Source organism: Rhinopithecus bieti, unplaced genomic scaffold, assembly GCF_001698545.2.
Source record: "Rhinopithecus bieti isolate Rb0 unplaced genomic scaffold, ASM169854v2 scaffold_32081, whole genome shotgun sequence".
Taxonomy (NCBI): domain Eukaryota; kingdom Metazoa; phylum Chordata; class Mammalia; order Primates; family Cercopithecidae; genus Rhinopithecus; species Rhinopithecus bieti.
The window spans coordinates 5,106,747-5,123,659 of NW_016814436.1; the positions used below are offsets into that span (position 1 = coordinate 5,106,747).

At 52.2% G+C, this 16,913-nt stretch overlaps 2 protein-coding genes and 1 long non-coding RNA gene across 7 annotated transcripts in view; 1 reads left to right on the forward strand and 2 right to left on the reverse strand.

The window, feature by feature from the left end:
* Positions 1–11,795, reverse strand: part of GTSE1 (G2 and S-phase expressed 1) — a 33,341-nt gene extending 21,546 nt beyond the window's left edge. Inside the window, exons 1-5 of one of the 4 annotated variants that reach the window (XM_017850790.1) lie at positions 11,263–11,795; positions 10,356–10,455; positions 5,438–5,495; positions 4,702–5,326; positions 1,250–1,414 (exon numbers count right to left, since the gene is read on the reverse strand). In XM_017850790.1, the coding sequence (XP_017706279.1) occupies positions 1,250–1,414; positions 4,702–5,326; positions 5,438–5,495; positions 10,356–10,434 (927 nt within the window). In that variant the 5' untranslated portion in view covers positions 10,435–10,455; positions 11,263–11,795. The other 3 variants (XM_017850791.1, XM_017850786.1, XM_017850787.1) reach the window with 3 other exon arrangements.
* Positions 11,636–12,715, forward strand: LOC108514518 (uncharacterized). The gene is made up of 2 exons (XR_001881229.1): positions 11,636–11,700; positions 11,789–12,715. It is a non-coding gene; the product is annotated as an uncharacterized LOC108514518 (long non-coding RNA).
* An 819-nt stretch (positions 12,716–13,534) lies between these two features.
* Positions 13,535–16,913, reverse strand: part of TTC38 (tetratricopeptide repeat domain 38) — a 29,326-nt gene continuing 25,947 nt past the window's right edge. For both annotated transcript variants that reach the window (XM_017850793.1, XM_017850795.1), the window contains exon 14: positions 13,535–14,721. In XM_017850793.1, the coding sequence (XP_017706282.1) occupies positions 14,628–14,721 (94 nt within the window). In that variant the 3' untranslated portion in view covers positions 13,535–14,627. The remainder of the gene's footprint in view (positions 14,722–16,913) is intronic.

Genomic DNA, 16,913 nt, shown 5'->3' on the forward strand with positions numbered 1-16,913 from the left:
AAAAAAAAAAAAAAAAAAAAAAAAAAAAAAATAGGGGTTTTAATATTTTAAAATAATCTAATATTATCATCTTGAATTTAAAGAAGAAAAAAGTCAAGCAGCACTTCTCAAAGCATAGTCTTCAAGCTCCTGCGTGAGGATCACATTAGGGAGCTATAGCGGAAATGCAGATTTGGGGCCCCAGCCCAGACCCCATGAGTCAGCAGCTGTAGGGCCCAGCTTTGGGCACTTTTAACAAGAACCGCCAGTACTCTTACGCCCAGCCCGGTTTACCGCCAGTGCCAGAAAATAAGTGGCCAAGATGTGGCTGATAGGTATCCACGCCTATGAGGAACTGCAGTTTTTTTCTTTCAGACAGGGTCTCACTCTGTTGCCCAGGCTGGAATGGAATGCGATGGCATGATCACAGCTCACTGCAGCCTTGACCTCCTGGGTTCAAGCAATCCTCCCACCTCAGCCTCTCAAATAGCTGGGACCACAGGCATGCACCACCATGCCTGGCTATTTTTATTTTTTAGTAGAGATGGGGTCTCACTACATTGCCCAGGCTGGTCTCAAACTCCTGGGCTCAAGTGATCCTCCCGCCTCAGCCTCCCAAAGTGCTGAGATTACATGTGTGAGCCACCACACCCAGCCGCTGTTTTCAAAACATCAACATCTCATGTCATCTGTTCAAGGACCCTACATGAGGGAAACGGAATATCCCCACCTACGAACTAGGGCTCTGAGATGCTGACTTTTCCCCACCCACACAGCTCCCAGGGCAGAGGCCAGCCATCAGTGCACACTGCGAAGCCAGTATTCTTTGCATGTATTTTGCAGGCTGCCTCTTGTGGGTGTATTTTCAACTTTTCCACCTCTATTTTTTTTTTTTTTTTTTTGAGACAGGGTCTCGTTCTGTCACCCAACCTGGAGTGCAGTGCATGATTATGACTCACTGCAGCCTCCACCTCCTGGGCTCAAGCAATCATCCCACCTCAGCCTCCCGAGTAGCTGGAACTACAGGTGCGTACCACCATGCCCAGCTAATTTTTGTATTTTTTGGAGAGACGGGTTTTATCATATTGCTCAGGATGGTCTTGAACTCTCGGGCTCAAGTGATCCTCCCATCTTGGCCTCCCAAAATGCTGGGATTATAGGTATAATCCCACTGATTTTAATCCCACTGATTTTAATCCAAAGCACTTGTACACACAGCTGCCACCTCATTCCCAGCAACCACAAGTCTGGGCCCCAGCAGCCAACTCACCTTATTTGGAACAGGGATCGCCCGCTTGCCCTGGCCCAAGTGGCTTCCAGCGGCCAGCACACTGACAGCACCCGGGGCATGTTTCTCAGGGAGAACATCCTGGTGGAACTCCTTCTCGGCTGGGATTTTTGTCCTGGAAGGACTAGCTGGAATCTCTTTCTTGGGCTGAAAAAATTTAATTTGAACTGTGAGAACTGTCTAGTCCTTAACAATGTACAGAGATACTCAGGCTTCCATTTAAAGCAAGCCCAGGCACTATCTTCCCCAATACTACACGTGCTCCTCCATTCATCAGCTAGATTGAAGGGAATAGAGCAAGCAGTTCACATCCTCCACCAAATCACTGTGGACAAAAGTGATGATGGATTTTGCTTCCTCATTAAAAACAGCATCAAATGATACCCACACAGGTCATTAATAGGAGAGCGGTCCTCTAAAGCCGTTCCCCAGTCAGGATCCTTATTTAAGAATGATAATGAGAAAGCTGGTCTAGTTACACAAATTTCAAAATGCTGTACAGAAAAGACTCATCCATTAAATGGTCATCTCTACCAGAGAAGCTGCACAATTGCAATAAATCTTCTTGGTCTAGTATTGAAAGCCATTTTCTTTGGCCAGAAGAGTCAAAAAATAAGTTCCTGACATATTTAGGGACAAGGGCATTCATGGAACTAATTCATACTTACATAAATAGCCCCTTATAACAGGAGGGGTAATAAGGTAACAGCAATAGAAGCTCAGAGTGGTAAAGACACAGCAGTAACTTTTCCCTTTATAGCATTTCTAAAACTGAGATACTTCTCATAACGTAAAATTCACTATTTTAAACAGTATACTTCAGTGGTTTTTAGATCTGTTATGTTGTACAACCAGCACAAGCTAATCTTAAAATATGGTAGTGTTCCTAAAAAGAATCTGTTCCTGGGCGGGCACGGTGGCTCACACCTGTAATCCCAGCACTTTGGGAGGCTGAGGCAGGCAGATCACCTGAGGTCAGGAGTTCGAGACCTGCCTGACTAATAGGATGAAACCCTGTCTCTACTAAAAATACAAAAATTAGCCAGGCATGGTGGCATGCGCCTGTAATCCCAGCTACTCGGGAGGCTGAGACAGAACTGCTTGAACCGGAGAGGCAGAGGATGCAGTGAGCCAAGATCGCACCATTGCACTCCAGCCTGGGCAACAAGACCAGAACTCTCAGAAGAAAAAAAAAAAAACCCGTACCCATTAGCAGTTACTCCCCATTCCCTCATCCTCCCCAGCCCCATCTAGGGAAGCACTCAACCACACCTCTGTCATTGGCCTGTCATGGTCATTTCATATAAATGGAACCATATGACATGGGACCTTTTGTTATGGCCTCTTTCACTGGGCAAAATGTTTTCAAGGGTTGTCTGTGTTAAGCATGTATCAGCACAGTGTTTCTTTTTTTTTTTTTTTTTTTGAGACAGAGTCTCGCTCTGTTGCCCAGGCTAGAGTGCAGTGGTGCCATCTTGGCTCACTGCAACCTCCACCTCCTGGCTTCAAGTGATTCTCCTGCCTCAGCCTCCCAAGTAGTTGAGATTGCAGGTGTGCACCACCATACATGGCTAATTTTTGTATTTTTTGTACGACGGGTTTTCACCATGTTGGCCAGGCTGGGCTCAAACTCCTGACCTCAGGTGATTCGCCCACCTTGGCTTCCCAAAGTGGTGATTACAGGGGTGAGCTACCACACCTGGCAGTGCTCCTTCTTGTTGCCAAAAGTAAACCATTGTCTGGAGAGACCCCATTTTCTTTACCCATTCATCATTCGCTGGATGCCTGGGTTGGTCCTACTTTTTTGGCTGTTATGAATAATGCTGCTTTGAACATCTGCATGTGGATTTTTCTGTGGATATGGCTTCAATTCTCTCAGGTCTGTGTACTAAGGAGTGGAGCTGCTGGGTCCCATGGGACCTCTACATTTAGTTTTTTGAGGAGCTGCCAAACTGTTTCCACAACAGCTGCACCGTTTCACGGTCCCACCAGCAGTGCGTGAGCTTCCAACTTCTCCACATCCTCAACCTTCTCCTCATCCTCCACATCCTCATCCTCAAAATAACACTGGTTATTTCCTTTTTCGTCTTCCTTTAGGCATCCTAGCAGTTGTCTGTGAAGCGCACTTTTAAGTAGGTGTTACAATCAAGCGGTCCACCCATTGCTAATGACTCCTCACAGGAGTGAGCATGTGCTGTGAGCCACTCTAGGAGTGACTTCTCCCAGAGAAGCATGCAGGAAGTGGTGGGGCTCCCATGTGTACGTGAGTGCATCTCAGTTGTGCGCACAGAGCCCTGTCCACTGGGAACAAGCTCTCTGGACCCCAGCCCACCACGGAGGACCAGGAGGTCAAAGGAGATGCTTCAGTGGGTCTGGAGCACCCCAAATCACACCACCTCTCTCCCCGAGTCCACGCATGCTGCATGCACAATCCCTGTCCCGAGTCCACGTGTGCTCCACACAGCAAGACCCATCCCACTCTCATTCTAGAAACATCACGGTAGGAATTTACATCCAAATGGGCTCCAATAAAAGGAGTTTGCAGGACCAAGGGACAGGCCCCAGCTATTCGGGGTGGCAGTGCCGGACATACGTCCTTGTCAAGGGCAGTGCGTGGCAGCTGCACCTCGGCTGGCTTCCATTCTTGGCTCTCACCACAGGGAGTCACGTGGCTCAGGAGATGGACTTGGTGGGGGTAAAGGAATTTCTGGGCCCTTACTGAGCATTCTGCATTTGCCTGTACCTCCTAGTGGCCCCACCCAGGGTCTTCCTCTGTAAGTGCTGCCCAGGGGAGGGGGCAGAGTTGGGAACGGGCTACAGGGTGGGCCCCGGGGCTCCCACCCGCCCTGTCCTCCTCTCTGCAGCCTCTCCCACAGGAGGAGCAGCCTCCCTCTCCCAAGCAAGAGCCAGATCGGGCAGCCCTGGCAGCAAGCCCTGTGCTCACACCCACCTTTCCCCCAGACCTCCAGGACCCTCAGTGTCCCAGAGTTGGCAGACTGCACCCAAAGGCACCCGTCAACTGCCACCTCCCAGGAAAGCTCACCTCACTTAATGCCCAGGAGGAATGCAATATAAACTGAGGCACAGTCAAGGAGGCTGACTAGCAGCTATCACAGAGGAGGGGAGTTTTTGGAAGAGGTTGCTTGTTAAAGCAAATGAAATCCGTACTGTGTGGCATATCCAGCATTGTAACAAAACAAAAGGAACAACTTCAGACAGAATTTGGGAGGAAGTATTAAATCACCCCAGCCCTACTCAAGCCACCTCCGTATCAGCTCCCTATTGGCGACTGCTTTTCCTGGACTCCCCATTCCTGTGCTTCGGAGGCCTCAGAGCCTCGCCACCTCCGCGGCTTTCCCCATGTGGCTTCTGTGAGAGGGCTGAGGGGGAAGGAGTGGCGGCTCCCCAGACGGGTGCTCTGCTGTGGCATTTACCTTCTCCGCAGCCCCAGAGATGCTTCTTCCTCTAACAGAGGCCACTCGAGGCAGCAGCAATTTGCTCCCGGGCTTCCTCTGAGTCACTGCCTGACTTGGAGCAGGAGCAATGCATGACTCCCTGGGCAAAGCATGAGCAGAGTGCGGAGGCCCCGGCACCCGGGTGAGGCTGGCCTGGGCACCAGAGCTGGGCAGGGCCGGGGAGGAGGCCAAGAGCCAAGGCTTGCCCACAGAGGGCCCCAGCAAGGGGCTGTCTGACAGGTAGTATGTCTCCCTTTTAAGAGACGTGGGGCTTTTCTTCATTTCCTTTTCTCTCTCGAAGAGGTTTATTTTTAATTTTGACTCCTGTATGAATCTTTCCACGCCCTGGCTCTGAGGGTCTTCAGGCTTGGCAGCCTGGGCCGCCTGGTTCCGGCTGCTGCTCTCAATCTGTAAAGCCAGTAAGTGAGCTTCTTTGTACACTTCCACGAACTTCTCCCCGGCCAGAGGGCTCCAGGCAAAGGGACTCTCAGACGCGGGCAACGAAGGCTGTTCGGGAACCGGATTATTTAATTCCAAGCTGGCAGCAATACATCTTTCTTTATGTCCAACGGGTCCGAAGAAGACTTCATCATCTTCATTTGCACTATTTTGAAAAAAAAACAATTATTAATAACTCATAACATTGGCATTTAAAGGAAAGACTTTGCTGAATGTGGTTATGCCCAAGGCAAGGGAAGAAAACTCATTTGTTTACCTTGAAGAAGACAATGAAAGATCGAAGTCAAATTTTTCATCGGCCAAAAGAAGAATGTCTAGGGGGAAAAAATCCACTGTTATTTTAGTGCCACAGCTGATAAAGAGAAAAATATTACCAGGCTCTATAGCTTAGAACTAATAAAGGTACTGTGAAATTTCACTCCCCAAAGTGTATGCTGTCATTATGTTAACTTAGTTTTTCATAGGAGGCTCTAAGTTAGATTTTTTCCTTTTTAAAAAAATTTTAGGCCGGGCGCGGCGGCTCACACCTGTAATCCCAGCACTTTGGGAGGCTGAGGCGGGTGGATCACGAGGTCAGGAGATCGAGACCGTCCTGGCTAACACAGTGAAACGCCGTCTCTACTAAAAATACAAAAAAATTAGTCGGGTGTGGTGGCGGGCACCTGTACTCCCAGCTACTCCAGAGGCTGAGGCAAGAGAATGGTGTGAACCTGGGAGGTGGAGCTTGCAGTGAGCCGAGATTGCACTACTGCACTGTAGCCTGGGCGACAGAGCGAGACTCCATCTCAAAAAAGAAAAAAAAATTTTTTTTTAATTTTTTCTAGTGACGAAGTCTCGCTATGTTGACCAGGCTGGTCTCGAACTCCTGGCCTCAAGTGATCCTCCTGGCATGGCCTCCGAAAGTGTTGGGGTTACAGGTGTGAGCCACCATGCCTGGACAATTTTTTTTTTTTTTAATTGCATCAGCTGGCTGGGCGCGGTGGCTTATGCCTGTAACCTCAGCACTTTGGGAGGTTGAGGCGGGCAGATCACGAGTTCAAGAGATTGAGAGCAGCCTGGTCAACATGGTGAAACCCTGTCTCTACTAAAAATACAAAAATTAGCTGGGCATGACAGTACACACCTATAGTCCCAGCTACTTGGAGGCTGAGGCAGGAAAATCACTTGAACCCAGGAGGCGGAAGTTGCAGTGAGCCGAGATGGCACCACTGCATTCCAGCCTGGGTGAGAGAGAGACTCCGTCTCAAAAAAAAAAAAGAAAAAGAAATTGCATCAGCCATTCTATGTTCGCTAAGCCACCCAAAAGCTTAGGTCCTTACTTTTAAGATATAATCTAAAATGCATTCACTGACTCATTCAACTAGCTTTTCAAGAAGAGGTAAGTCATTTCCAGGTATAGAACATTTTCAAAAGACCACCCGCCTCAGCTCCCCTAGAATTAAATTCCCCTCTTACGAGATACAAAACATCTATTCATAGTTCAACAATGAATTTAATATCACTCAAATGCACAGAGTAGGGACTCGATAAGAATGCATTGACCACCACTGCTTCTTGGGGTCCTTCCTGAACCCTCAGATAAAATGTACTCTGTACCCTACCCCATCCATAATTCTATTATCACAGCTGGCGTGGCCCTGTCTGTCCAGGTCCTTCTAAAACAGATCACAGGCTCCAGGTTAGTGGGTCCCTCTGCAGGGGCACCTGCTCCCTGCTCCAGCTCCCCGCAAGGCTCCCGCAGTGCCTGGACCTCCCTTCTACCACTGCACTAGCCTCTGTGAGTGCCTCTTGACCCTTCTCCGGCCCCAACTAGACTATAAGCTCCTCCAAGATAACAATGTTGAACACTAACCCAAATTCCTAAATGTCCAGCTAAGGGCCTGGACACTTAGCAAATATTTATCAAAATGCACTGAAATGCAGTATGTACTCAATACTGTAAAGCTTATAAAGCTCTCTCACAAATATTTTTATCTTAATAAACACTGCAGGCTGGTCAAGGTGGCTCACGCCTATAATCCCAGCACTTTGGGAGGCTAAGGCGGGTGGATCACTTGTGGTCAGGAGTTCGAGACCAGCCTGGCCAACGTGGCAAAATCCCATCTCTACTAAAAATAAAGAAAAAAAATTAGCCAGGCGTGGTGGTGGGCACCTGTAATCCCAGCTACTGGGGAGGCTGAGGCAGGAGAATCGCTTGAACCTGGGAGGCAGAGGTTGCAGTGAGCCAAGATCGTGCCATTGCACACCAGCCTGGGTGACAGAGCGAGACCCTGTCTCAAAAAACAAAACAAAACTGGCCGGGTGCGGTGGCTCACACCTGTAATCTCAGCACTTTGGGAGGCTGAAGCAGACAGATAAGGAGGTCAGGAGACGGAGACCATCCTGGCCAACATGGTGAAACCCCGTCTCTACTAAAAAATACAAAAAATTAGCCAGGCGTGGTGGCGGGCGCCTGTAGTCCCAGGTACTTGGGAGGCTGAGGCAGGAGAATCGCTTGAATCCAAGAGGTGGAGGTTGTAGTAAGCCAAGATGGCGCCATTGCACTTCCGCCTGGCCGACAGTGAAACTGTCTCAAAAAAAAAAAAGAAGAAAAAAAGAAAAGAGAAGAGCTTTATAATCTAACTTGTGTTTTTAAATGGTAACGTTTCTGTGTAGAAAGTGTATCCGAAAGGAAGCATTACAAATGAACATACTAGCCAATGGGAATCATATACAAGTAGGAGTGGGTGAGACAGCATGGCTGAGACCCAGAGAGCAGCATCTGGAGGTAGATGGAGAGTCTGTAGACGGATCCAGGATATATTCTGAAGGTGGAGATGATGGTAGCTGGTGATGGCATGAATGTAGGAGGTTCTCAGTTTGGACAGCTGGGTGAAATGGAGAAATAAAATAGGTGATGGGAAAGACAAAAAGAACAGGTTAAGAACAGGGCATGCGGATGCAGACGGGGTATGCCGAGTCTGAGATGAGACGTGCGTGTGAAGACGCCAAATAGGCAGGTGAATATACAAGCCCAGAGCTCAGAGGAGAGGCTGCGCTCAACACAAAACTTGGGCGCCGCAGACAGCAGATGCGCTGTGCAGCCATGGGAATGCTGACCGCCCTGAGGACGAAAGCACAAAGCTGTCCCAGAGCAGGTCTTGGGGAAATCAGCCTCAGAAGATGGCAGAAGAGGAGGAGCCCACGCAGAGACAAGATACACCAGCCATAGAGGCAGGAGGAAAACCAAGAGCGCCTTGGACTCCAAGCCAGGCAAGTTTCCAGAAGGACGAATGTTACTGAAAAGCTGACTGAAGATAGAAAAATGACAAGAGATTTGGCAATGTGAAAGTTGCCAGCGACTGATGAAAGCAGCTTGAATGGAGTGGTAAGGATGGAAGCCGGAACGGGAGGAGGGATTGAGAGGTGGAAAAAAATGGCAGAACAAAAGTGAGAAAGCTCTCCAAGTGTGGCTTGGAAGGAGAAACACGGCAATGGAGAGGCAATGGAGGAGACCTGGCAACAAGTGAGACAAGGGAACATATCTGTATGTGGATGAGAATGATCCAGTGGACAGGGGAAAAGTAAGGAAATGAAGCCAGGTCAACGGAAGTGGGGAAGGCCTCAAGAAGGAGCAGGGGGTGCAGCATGCACGTGGAAGGGACATATTTGAAAGGAAGGGCATGACAGGAAGGAGTAGAGGGGTGCAGAGGCAAGCGCCTTTCTAGATATGAAGAAAATGCAACACTGATTTGTAAAGTCTCCAGCAGAGTTCCTGCAAAATGGAGGCGTTGAGGATGTTTGGGGCCGGGAGCGGTAGTTCACACCTGTAATCCCAGTACTTTGCGAGGCCCAGGAGGGTGGATCACCTGAGGTCAGGAGTTTGAGACCAGCCTGGCCAACATGGTAAAACCCCATCTCTACTAAAAAAACAAAAATCAGCCAGGCATGGTGGCAGGTGCCTGTAATCCCAGCTACTCCGGAGGCTGAGGCAGGAGAATCACTTGAACCTGAGAGGCAGAGGTTGCAGTGAGCCAAGATCATGCCATTGCACTCCAGTCTCGTAGGCAGAGTGAGACTCGGTCTCAAAAAGAAAGGATCCTTGGGTAGTGTGAGAACCGAAGGATACAGCGATGTCAAAATGCTTTGTGAGGCTGGGTGAGGTGGCTCATACCTATAATCCTAGCACTTTGGGAGGCTGAGGCAGGCAGATTGCCTGAGCTCAGGAGTTCAAGACCAGCCTGGGCAACATGGCAAAACCCCGTCTCTGCTAAAATTACAAAAACTAGCCAGGTGTGGCAGTGGGTGCCTGTAATCCCAGTTACTAGGGAGGCCGAGGCAGGAGAATCCCTTCAACTCAGGAGGCAGAGGTTGCAGTGAGTATAGATCACGCCTTTGCACTCCAGCCTGGGTGACAGAGTGAGACTCCATCAATAAATAAATAAATCCGCCCGGGCGCGGTGGCTCAAGCCTGTAATCCCAGCTTTGGGAGGCCGAGACGGGCGGATCACGAGGTCAGGAGACAAAGACCATCCTGGCTAACACGGTGAAACCCCGTCTCTACTGAAAAAAAAAATACAAAAACAGCCGGGCGAGAAAAAAAATGGGGCCGGGCGCCTGTAGTCCCAGCTACTCCGGAGGCTGAGGCAGGAGAATGGCGTAAAACCCGGAGGCCGGAGCTCGCCGTGAGCTGAGATCCGGCCACTGCACTCCAGCCTGGGGCGGACAGAGCGACTCCGTCTCAAAAAATAATAAATAAATAAATAAATAAATAAATAAATAAATAAATCCAGACAAACACACAAGAAGAAAGGAGTTTTGGGCCAGGCTCACTCATTAACATGGTCTTAAAGATCCTAAACAAGTCTCAGCAAACAGAAACCAGCGACAAACAAACAAGGAAACATCCAATTCAATACAATAAACATTTGAGCGCCCACAAAGCGTCACGTACTGTTCAGGGGATGGGGGCACTGCGCTAAATACAACTGATGAGAATCCTGGCGGTGATGAAACTTAAAATGGGGAGGAGGTGAAAGAAAACCAGAAAATAGAAGCAAATGTCATGTGTCTCACAGGTGCAGAGTACAGACGAGCACTTGAGAAAGAAAGAATGTCTCAAGGAAACATTAAATCAACCTCCATCGCTACTGAACGTCCTGAACAGCGACAGCGCTGCAGCAGCTAGGACTTGCCTTCCTTCTTAGGGTTATCCATGTTCGCGTCCCCTGCCCGGCAGGCTGAAGGCTCATCGCGGCCGCCGCCTCCTTCCATGGAGAGAGTTGTCAGAAGTCACTGCAGGGTGGAACGGGGCCAGAAGGTGAGTGCGTGTCAGGGCCCAGGGCTCCTGGTTCCTTCAGCCCTCGGCTCACAGGGGCAGAGAGAGCTGAAGGCCGCGGCCAGGTCTGGGAGAGGCGGCGCGGGGGCCGCTCTGAAATGATCGCATCCCAGGGGACCCCAGGGGTCGAGTGCCGCCAGGCCGGGAGTCAGCCCGAACGCTATCGGACGAGATAACGGAATTCTCGGCTCCTGGGCCAGAGTGTTGAGGGCTCTGGTTGCCTGGGGGGCAGCCCTGAACCTCCTGGCATCCCCGACCACAGCGCGAGGGGCCCCGGTGACCCCTGCTCGAGCCCAGGCCCGGCTCCTGGCGGCGCGCGGCCCCTTCCCGTCCAGAGAACAGCGGGTACCGCGCCGCACCTGGCCCACCGCGAAAGCCTCGCCCCCGACTCTGACCCCACCTTACCCAAAGCGGCCAACGATGCAGGACGCGCCTCCGGCACGGATTTAAACGCGCCGCCGGGCGACGCGGGCTGCCGATTGGTCGGTTTGAAAAGGGCCTCTCGGGCCCGGTGCATCCCGGGTATTGTAGTCTGGACGCTGGTAAGAAGCGTCCAGGCGCATGCGCACTACTTCAGCACAGCGATTGGCTCCGCACGGCACCAGGGCGCACCCACCCGGAATTCTGGCCGGCCTGGCCGCTACGTGTTACCTGGCTATCCGCGTCCAGTCGGAACCATGTATAGCAGTTCCTTGTGTGTAGGGAGAAAGTTAAAACTGCCACCTAAGGGTTTCGATGGGAAGACTAAAAGTAGGCTCACCCACCTGCTGTGAAGCAGCGCGCGCCAGCTGTTACAGTAGTGAAAAGGCGGGGGTCCCTGCCCGAGGCGCGCACGGGGGCGCCGGCTGACCCAGAGACCAGACGGAGACTCATGGCCGGAGCTGCACAGCCTGTGGGGCCGGAGGGGAACCGTCGCCCTTGGCGGGCTTCCCCAACTGCCAAGGCCTGAGGACGGCCGAGGACGTGACGGGAGCCTGTCCTGGGTTTTACAGGCCGGTTGGGGAGCTGCGCTGGAGGAGAGAGTGTCAGGGGCTGGGGCCCGGTGATGGAGCCTGCCTTGGGGAATCCATGTGTTGGAGAGGGTGGGAAGCAGATGGGATAACCCTGACCTGAGCCATGGAGACACAAGGACAGAACTGGTAGACGGGTCAGTGGGCAGCAACTTAAGGCTGACCTCGCTTGAGACTTTGCCTGCGAACGAGGTATAATACCCACCTCGGGGGCTTGAGGATCAAATTAGGGGCTCCACCCACGGCAAAGTGTCACTAAGCGGGAGCTCTGATTATCCAGGACTGATGGCTGGAGGAGGATGCAGGAAGAGGAGCCTGGGAGGACCCGCTCTGGAAAGGATGGAAATCGAGAGCACCATTCTCAGGGACGAAGATAAGCTGTTTACTTGGGGCAGGCTGCGGGGAGAGCTGTCTAGCAAGCAGCCCCCCCGCGGGGGGGACCCAAGGTAGAGGCCTTCTAGGCTGGCTGGCGCCACTTCTGGGTCCCATGTCCCTGGTTTTGCATCATCCACACCAATCACTCCATGTTGCTGTGTTCCTTCACTAGAAGACTGTGGGCTCATAAAGGGCAGGGCAGTCCTCACTCACCAGTCTCCCCAGCCTCACCCAGCCCGGCACAGGGCACCAGGCAGGGACAGAGAGTGCTGGGGTAGGTGGGTGTGGTCAAACAGCTTGGAAAGAGTTTGGCCTGCTCATTGCATTCCCCTCAGCTCATCCTGGGGATGTCTGCTGGGAGAATGGCAGAGGGATCCCCAATATTCATTCCTGATACTCCTCCTCTCCTTGTATCATATCAGCACACAGTAGGTGTGGCCTATCTATGGCAGATTCATTTCTGCCCCCGATAGGATTTGCTGTAGTTTGGATGTGTGTCCCCTCCAAATCTCATGTTGAAATGTGATCCCAATGTTGGAAGTGGGGCCTGGTGGGAAGTAATTGGGTCGTGAGGGCAGATCCCTTACGAATGGTTTAGCACCATCCCCTTGGTGATGAGTTCTTGCTTAGTTCACACAAGATCTGGTTATTTAAGAGTCCAAGACCTCCCCTTCTCTCTCTTACTCCTGCTCTCACTATGGGATACACTGGCTCCCTGTCACCCTATGTCATGATCTTAAGTTTCCTGAGGTTGCACCAGAAGCAGATGCCAGCACCATGCTTCCTGAAAAGCCCATGGAACTGTGAGCCAATTAAACCTCTTTATAAATTACCTAGCCTCAGGTATTTCTCCATAGCAATGCAAGAAGGCCTAATACAGAGTTCGACTTCATTTATTTATGCATTCCTTCACCAACTTTCACTGACAGCTACTCAGTGCAGGCCATGTGCCAGGTGATGCTGGGGACAGATGCTGTCCCTGACCTTGAGAGGTCACGGCAGGGGTGCAATAGCAAGGACACGTGCCAAGGGCTGAGGGGCACAGAGGCAGCACCCTCACCAGCCTGCAGTGGGGGTTGGGGGGTAGAAGGCTTCCTGGAGGACGGACCAGGGTTCCCAATTGCACAGCTAAGTCATGTCTTGCTTGGAACCAGGAGAGGGGAGGGAGGCTCCCCTTAGGACGTGTCCCTAGTTCCTGGGTAGAGAAGGCGACTCTCTGGAAATCCTACTATAATTACCCATTTTCTTGACTAGATGCCCCACCTACTTTTTTTTTTTTCCCCCTTGAGATGGGAGTCTCGCTCTGTTGCCCAGACTGCAGTGCAATGGCATGATCTTGGCTCACTGCAATCGCTGCCTCCCAGGTTCAAGCGATTCTCCTGCCTCAGCCTCCCAAGCAGCTGGGATTAGATGTGCGCCACCATGCTCAGCTAATTTTTGTATTTTTAGTAGAGACAGGGTTTCACCATGTTGGCCAGGCTGGTCTCGAACTCCTGACATCAGGGGATCCACCCGCCTCGGCCTCCCAAAGTGCTGGGATTACAGGCATGAGCCACTGCGCCTGGCCTGCCCCACCTACCTTAAGTTCAGGGAGAAGCCATCTCCCCAGGACCCAGCCCCAGGCCTGCACCATAGATGCTCAAAGACTTGAAGGAACCGATTAATAATTGATTTTAATCACAGAAATCTGCCTGGGCTTGAGCACACTGTGGGGACTCCATAGATTTGGAGGCCTCCTCTTCCGGGAGGCCTGCTTCCTGCCCTGATGAATCCCTACCTCATTTCAGTACAAACTGAGGAACTTGAAAAACATCTGTGCACTGGGACCTCCCCTCACAGGAAGGTTGAAAGCAGCACAACTGAGTCAGCAGCACATTCAGGAGGTGCTCAGTGGGGAAGCAGGAGACAGAGGCAGCACTAACAGGGCCCGCTCCAGGCATGTCACAGCCACACATCACAGCACTTTGCGTTTTGCCACAACACAGCAGCTCTGAGCTCAATCCTTCCATCTCAAAAGTGCATTTATGATTAAAATCATGCTCGACATGAAGCCTTATGATGTGCAGTTTAAAAAGAGAAACGGGTCCAAATCAGCACCAACAGAGCCCTGCAGGAGGCTCCAAGACTTGCCCCAGAGATAGCAGGAGGACCTCATGTGCATGTTCATCTGTAAGGAGGGCGGTGGATGCAGCAGCAGGGGGCTGAACCCAAAGGCAGCAGGTGGGGGCCTCTCGTAGTGTGATCCTAGGCAGGCCACTCCCTTACCCCTGGTACCCTCACCTGAAAAATGGGATACCACCACGAGACAACAGAGCCTGTGTAGAATATAAGGGAAAGGGCAGCCTGGAAGGGGACAGGCGGTGGTGGGAGGCTGGCTGCCTCTGGAAGACCTGTCCTAGTGGAATCAGCCCCCACCCCCGCCCTGCCTTCCAACCCTTGAACCACCAGGCAGTAGACACATTCCCCTGGGAAACAGAATTTGCAAGGCAGGTGGAAAGAGCAGCACTCGCACTGGCTGTGACTGCTGAAAAATGCACATTGGCCCTTCTCAAGGACTGAAAGGAGATTTAGAATCACATTTAAAATTAACCTTTGACCCCCTTCCTGTAAAACTGAAGATCACCCTCCAACAGCCCTAACAAACAGGCTCCAGCCGTCTCCTGATCCTAACCCGGTGCAGCAAGCTGACTGGACGCAGCAAGGCCATCACCGAGGTTCCACAGGGTGGAGGCAGCCAGGCTGGCTCACTGCATGAGGTGGACAGTTGCCGCCTTGCGGATGAGCCGCTCGGTCAGGGGCGAGTTGGGCTTCAAGGCATCACGCTCCATCAGAAGGCTCCTGTGGAAACAGATATGGAGGATCTGTTGCAGAACCTTCTAGAGGGATGTGGGGCCTGGCGGTCCCTTGGTCCCAAGGCAGAACACAGGCAGGCTGGACTGCGGCACTGAGGGAATAGCAAGGGCCAAGGCCCAGGGGCAGGAGGCCTGGCCTCAGTTTGGAGAGAGGTAAGGATGGGAGGGCACAGACCTCCAGTGCAGGAAGCCACACCCAAGATGGGGCAGAACAGGTATGAGTGGGGAAAACCCAGGTTGGAAGAGAGGAAGTCCAGGTACACTTTGAGGTAAAGACCCTGCTGTGGACTGAATGTCTGTGTCCAGGCTGAATGTATATGTTGAAGCCCAAATGCCCAAGGTGATGGTATTAGGAACAAGGCCTCATGGAGGTGATTAAGTCATGAGGGTGGGGCCCTTGTGAATGGGATTAGTGCCCTTATAAGAAGAGGTGAATGTGGTGGCTCACCCCTGTAATCCCAGCACTATGGAAGGATGAGGCAGGAAGATTCCTTGAGCCCAGGAGTTTGAGTTTACAGTGAACTGTGATCACGCCACTGCATTCCAACCTGGGTGACCGAGTGAGACCTTGCCTCTAAAAATATAAAAAAATTTAGAAAGAAAGAAGAGACGTGAAAGAACTGGCACTCAAAGGAAAGGTCATGTGAGGACACAACAAGAAAATGGCTGTCCACAAGCCAGGAAGAGAGGCCTCAGCAGCAACTGAACCCAGCCAGGCCTTGATCCTGGACATTCCAGCCTCCAGAACTGTGAGACAATGCATGCCCACCGTGCAAGTCGCCCAGTCCGTGGCACTTTTTTTTTTCTGAGATGGAGTCTCCCTCTGACATTCAGGCTAGAGTGCAGTGGTGTGATCTCAGCTCACTGCAACCTCCACCTCCCAGGTTCAAGTGATTCTCCTGCCCCAGGCTCCTGATTACCTGGGATTACAGGCACCCACCACCATGCCCGGCTAATTTTTTGTATTTTTAGTAGAGGCAGGGTTTCACCATATTAGCCAGGCTGGTCTTGAACTCCTGACCTCAGGTGATCCACCCACCTTGGCCTCCCAAAGTGCTGGGATTACACGCATGAGCCACCACGCCCGGCCTGTCTGTGGCACTTTTAAAGTAACAGCCCAAACTGACTAAGACAGTCCCCAAACATCTGACAACAGTGGTTCTGTAGGGCATGGGTGGTGTGAAAGGGCTGGGGCGAGGCACTCAGTGTGTGGGGGCACCATGGCTGGGGGTGGAAGGTTTCCCACCCTGGGGGCTGGTGACCTGTGCTGATGGCCCCATGGATGCTGCCTGGTGGCAGGACAGGACTTGGAGAGAAGGTACCCCCACACCTCCTACGGCGGTCAGCTCCCCGTGCGGCCTGCTCTCCCCCACTGGGCCTTGGGGAAGGCCACATCAGCACCGCCATATTGCCCCCCAGATGCTCACCCCAGCTCCACCCTCAGTCCTCCTGTCCACACAGCCACTTTCCCCACTGCTGCTGCCAGAGGCACCAACTCCCACCCACACCACAGCCTGAGCTCCCCAAAGGGCTTAACCACTAAAGAAACATGCATGGTTTTGTCTATGGCCATGTAAGGGCAAAGCGAGGAGCATGCGTCCAAGACATTTTACAGTTTTAGGTGGTTCAAGTGCTGCCAGCTAGACCTGTTTCATCAGTACCACAGAACCTGCACAACTCAGTTTGGGTAACCCTGCCTGGGGGGAGCTGCGCTGGTGCACCTGCGCCTAAACCACTGGGCTTGTCACCAGCCAAGGGCCTCCTGTGGCCCCGGGCTGCCACCTGCTCTCACAGCACACCTTCCCCACCAGGCACCCCATGGCTCCTCTATTCTTCCTTTCACCTATGTCTGAGGGTCATGGGGGACCCGGGCAAGGAGAGGTGTCAAAGTCGCCCGTCAGGCATACAGGGGCTATGCAGCCGCTGGCCAAGGGCTCAGCAGCCTGAGTGGAGGGAGGCCAGCCGGGCCATGGAGGCACCAAGGCTGCTGGCAATGGTGGGGGCTCCTTGGAGTTCCCCTACCCTCTCATCTGCCAGCTGTGCCGCCCTCATGACACTCACCTGCCAGCCACACCACCCCAACACTCAACCGCCAGCCACACCACCCCAACACTCAACCGCCAGCCACACCACCCCAACACTCAACCGCCAGCCACACCACCCCAACACTCAACCGCC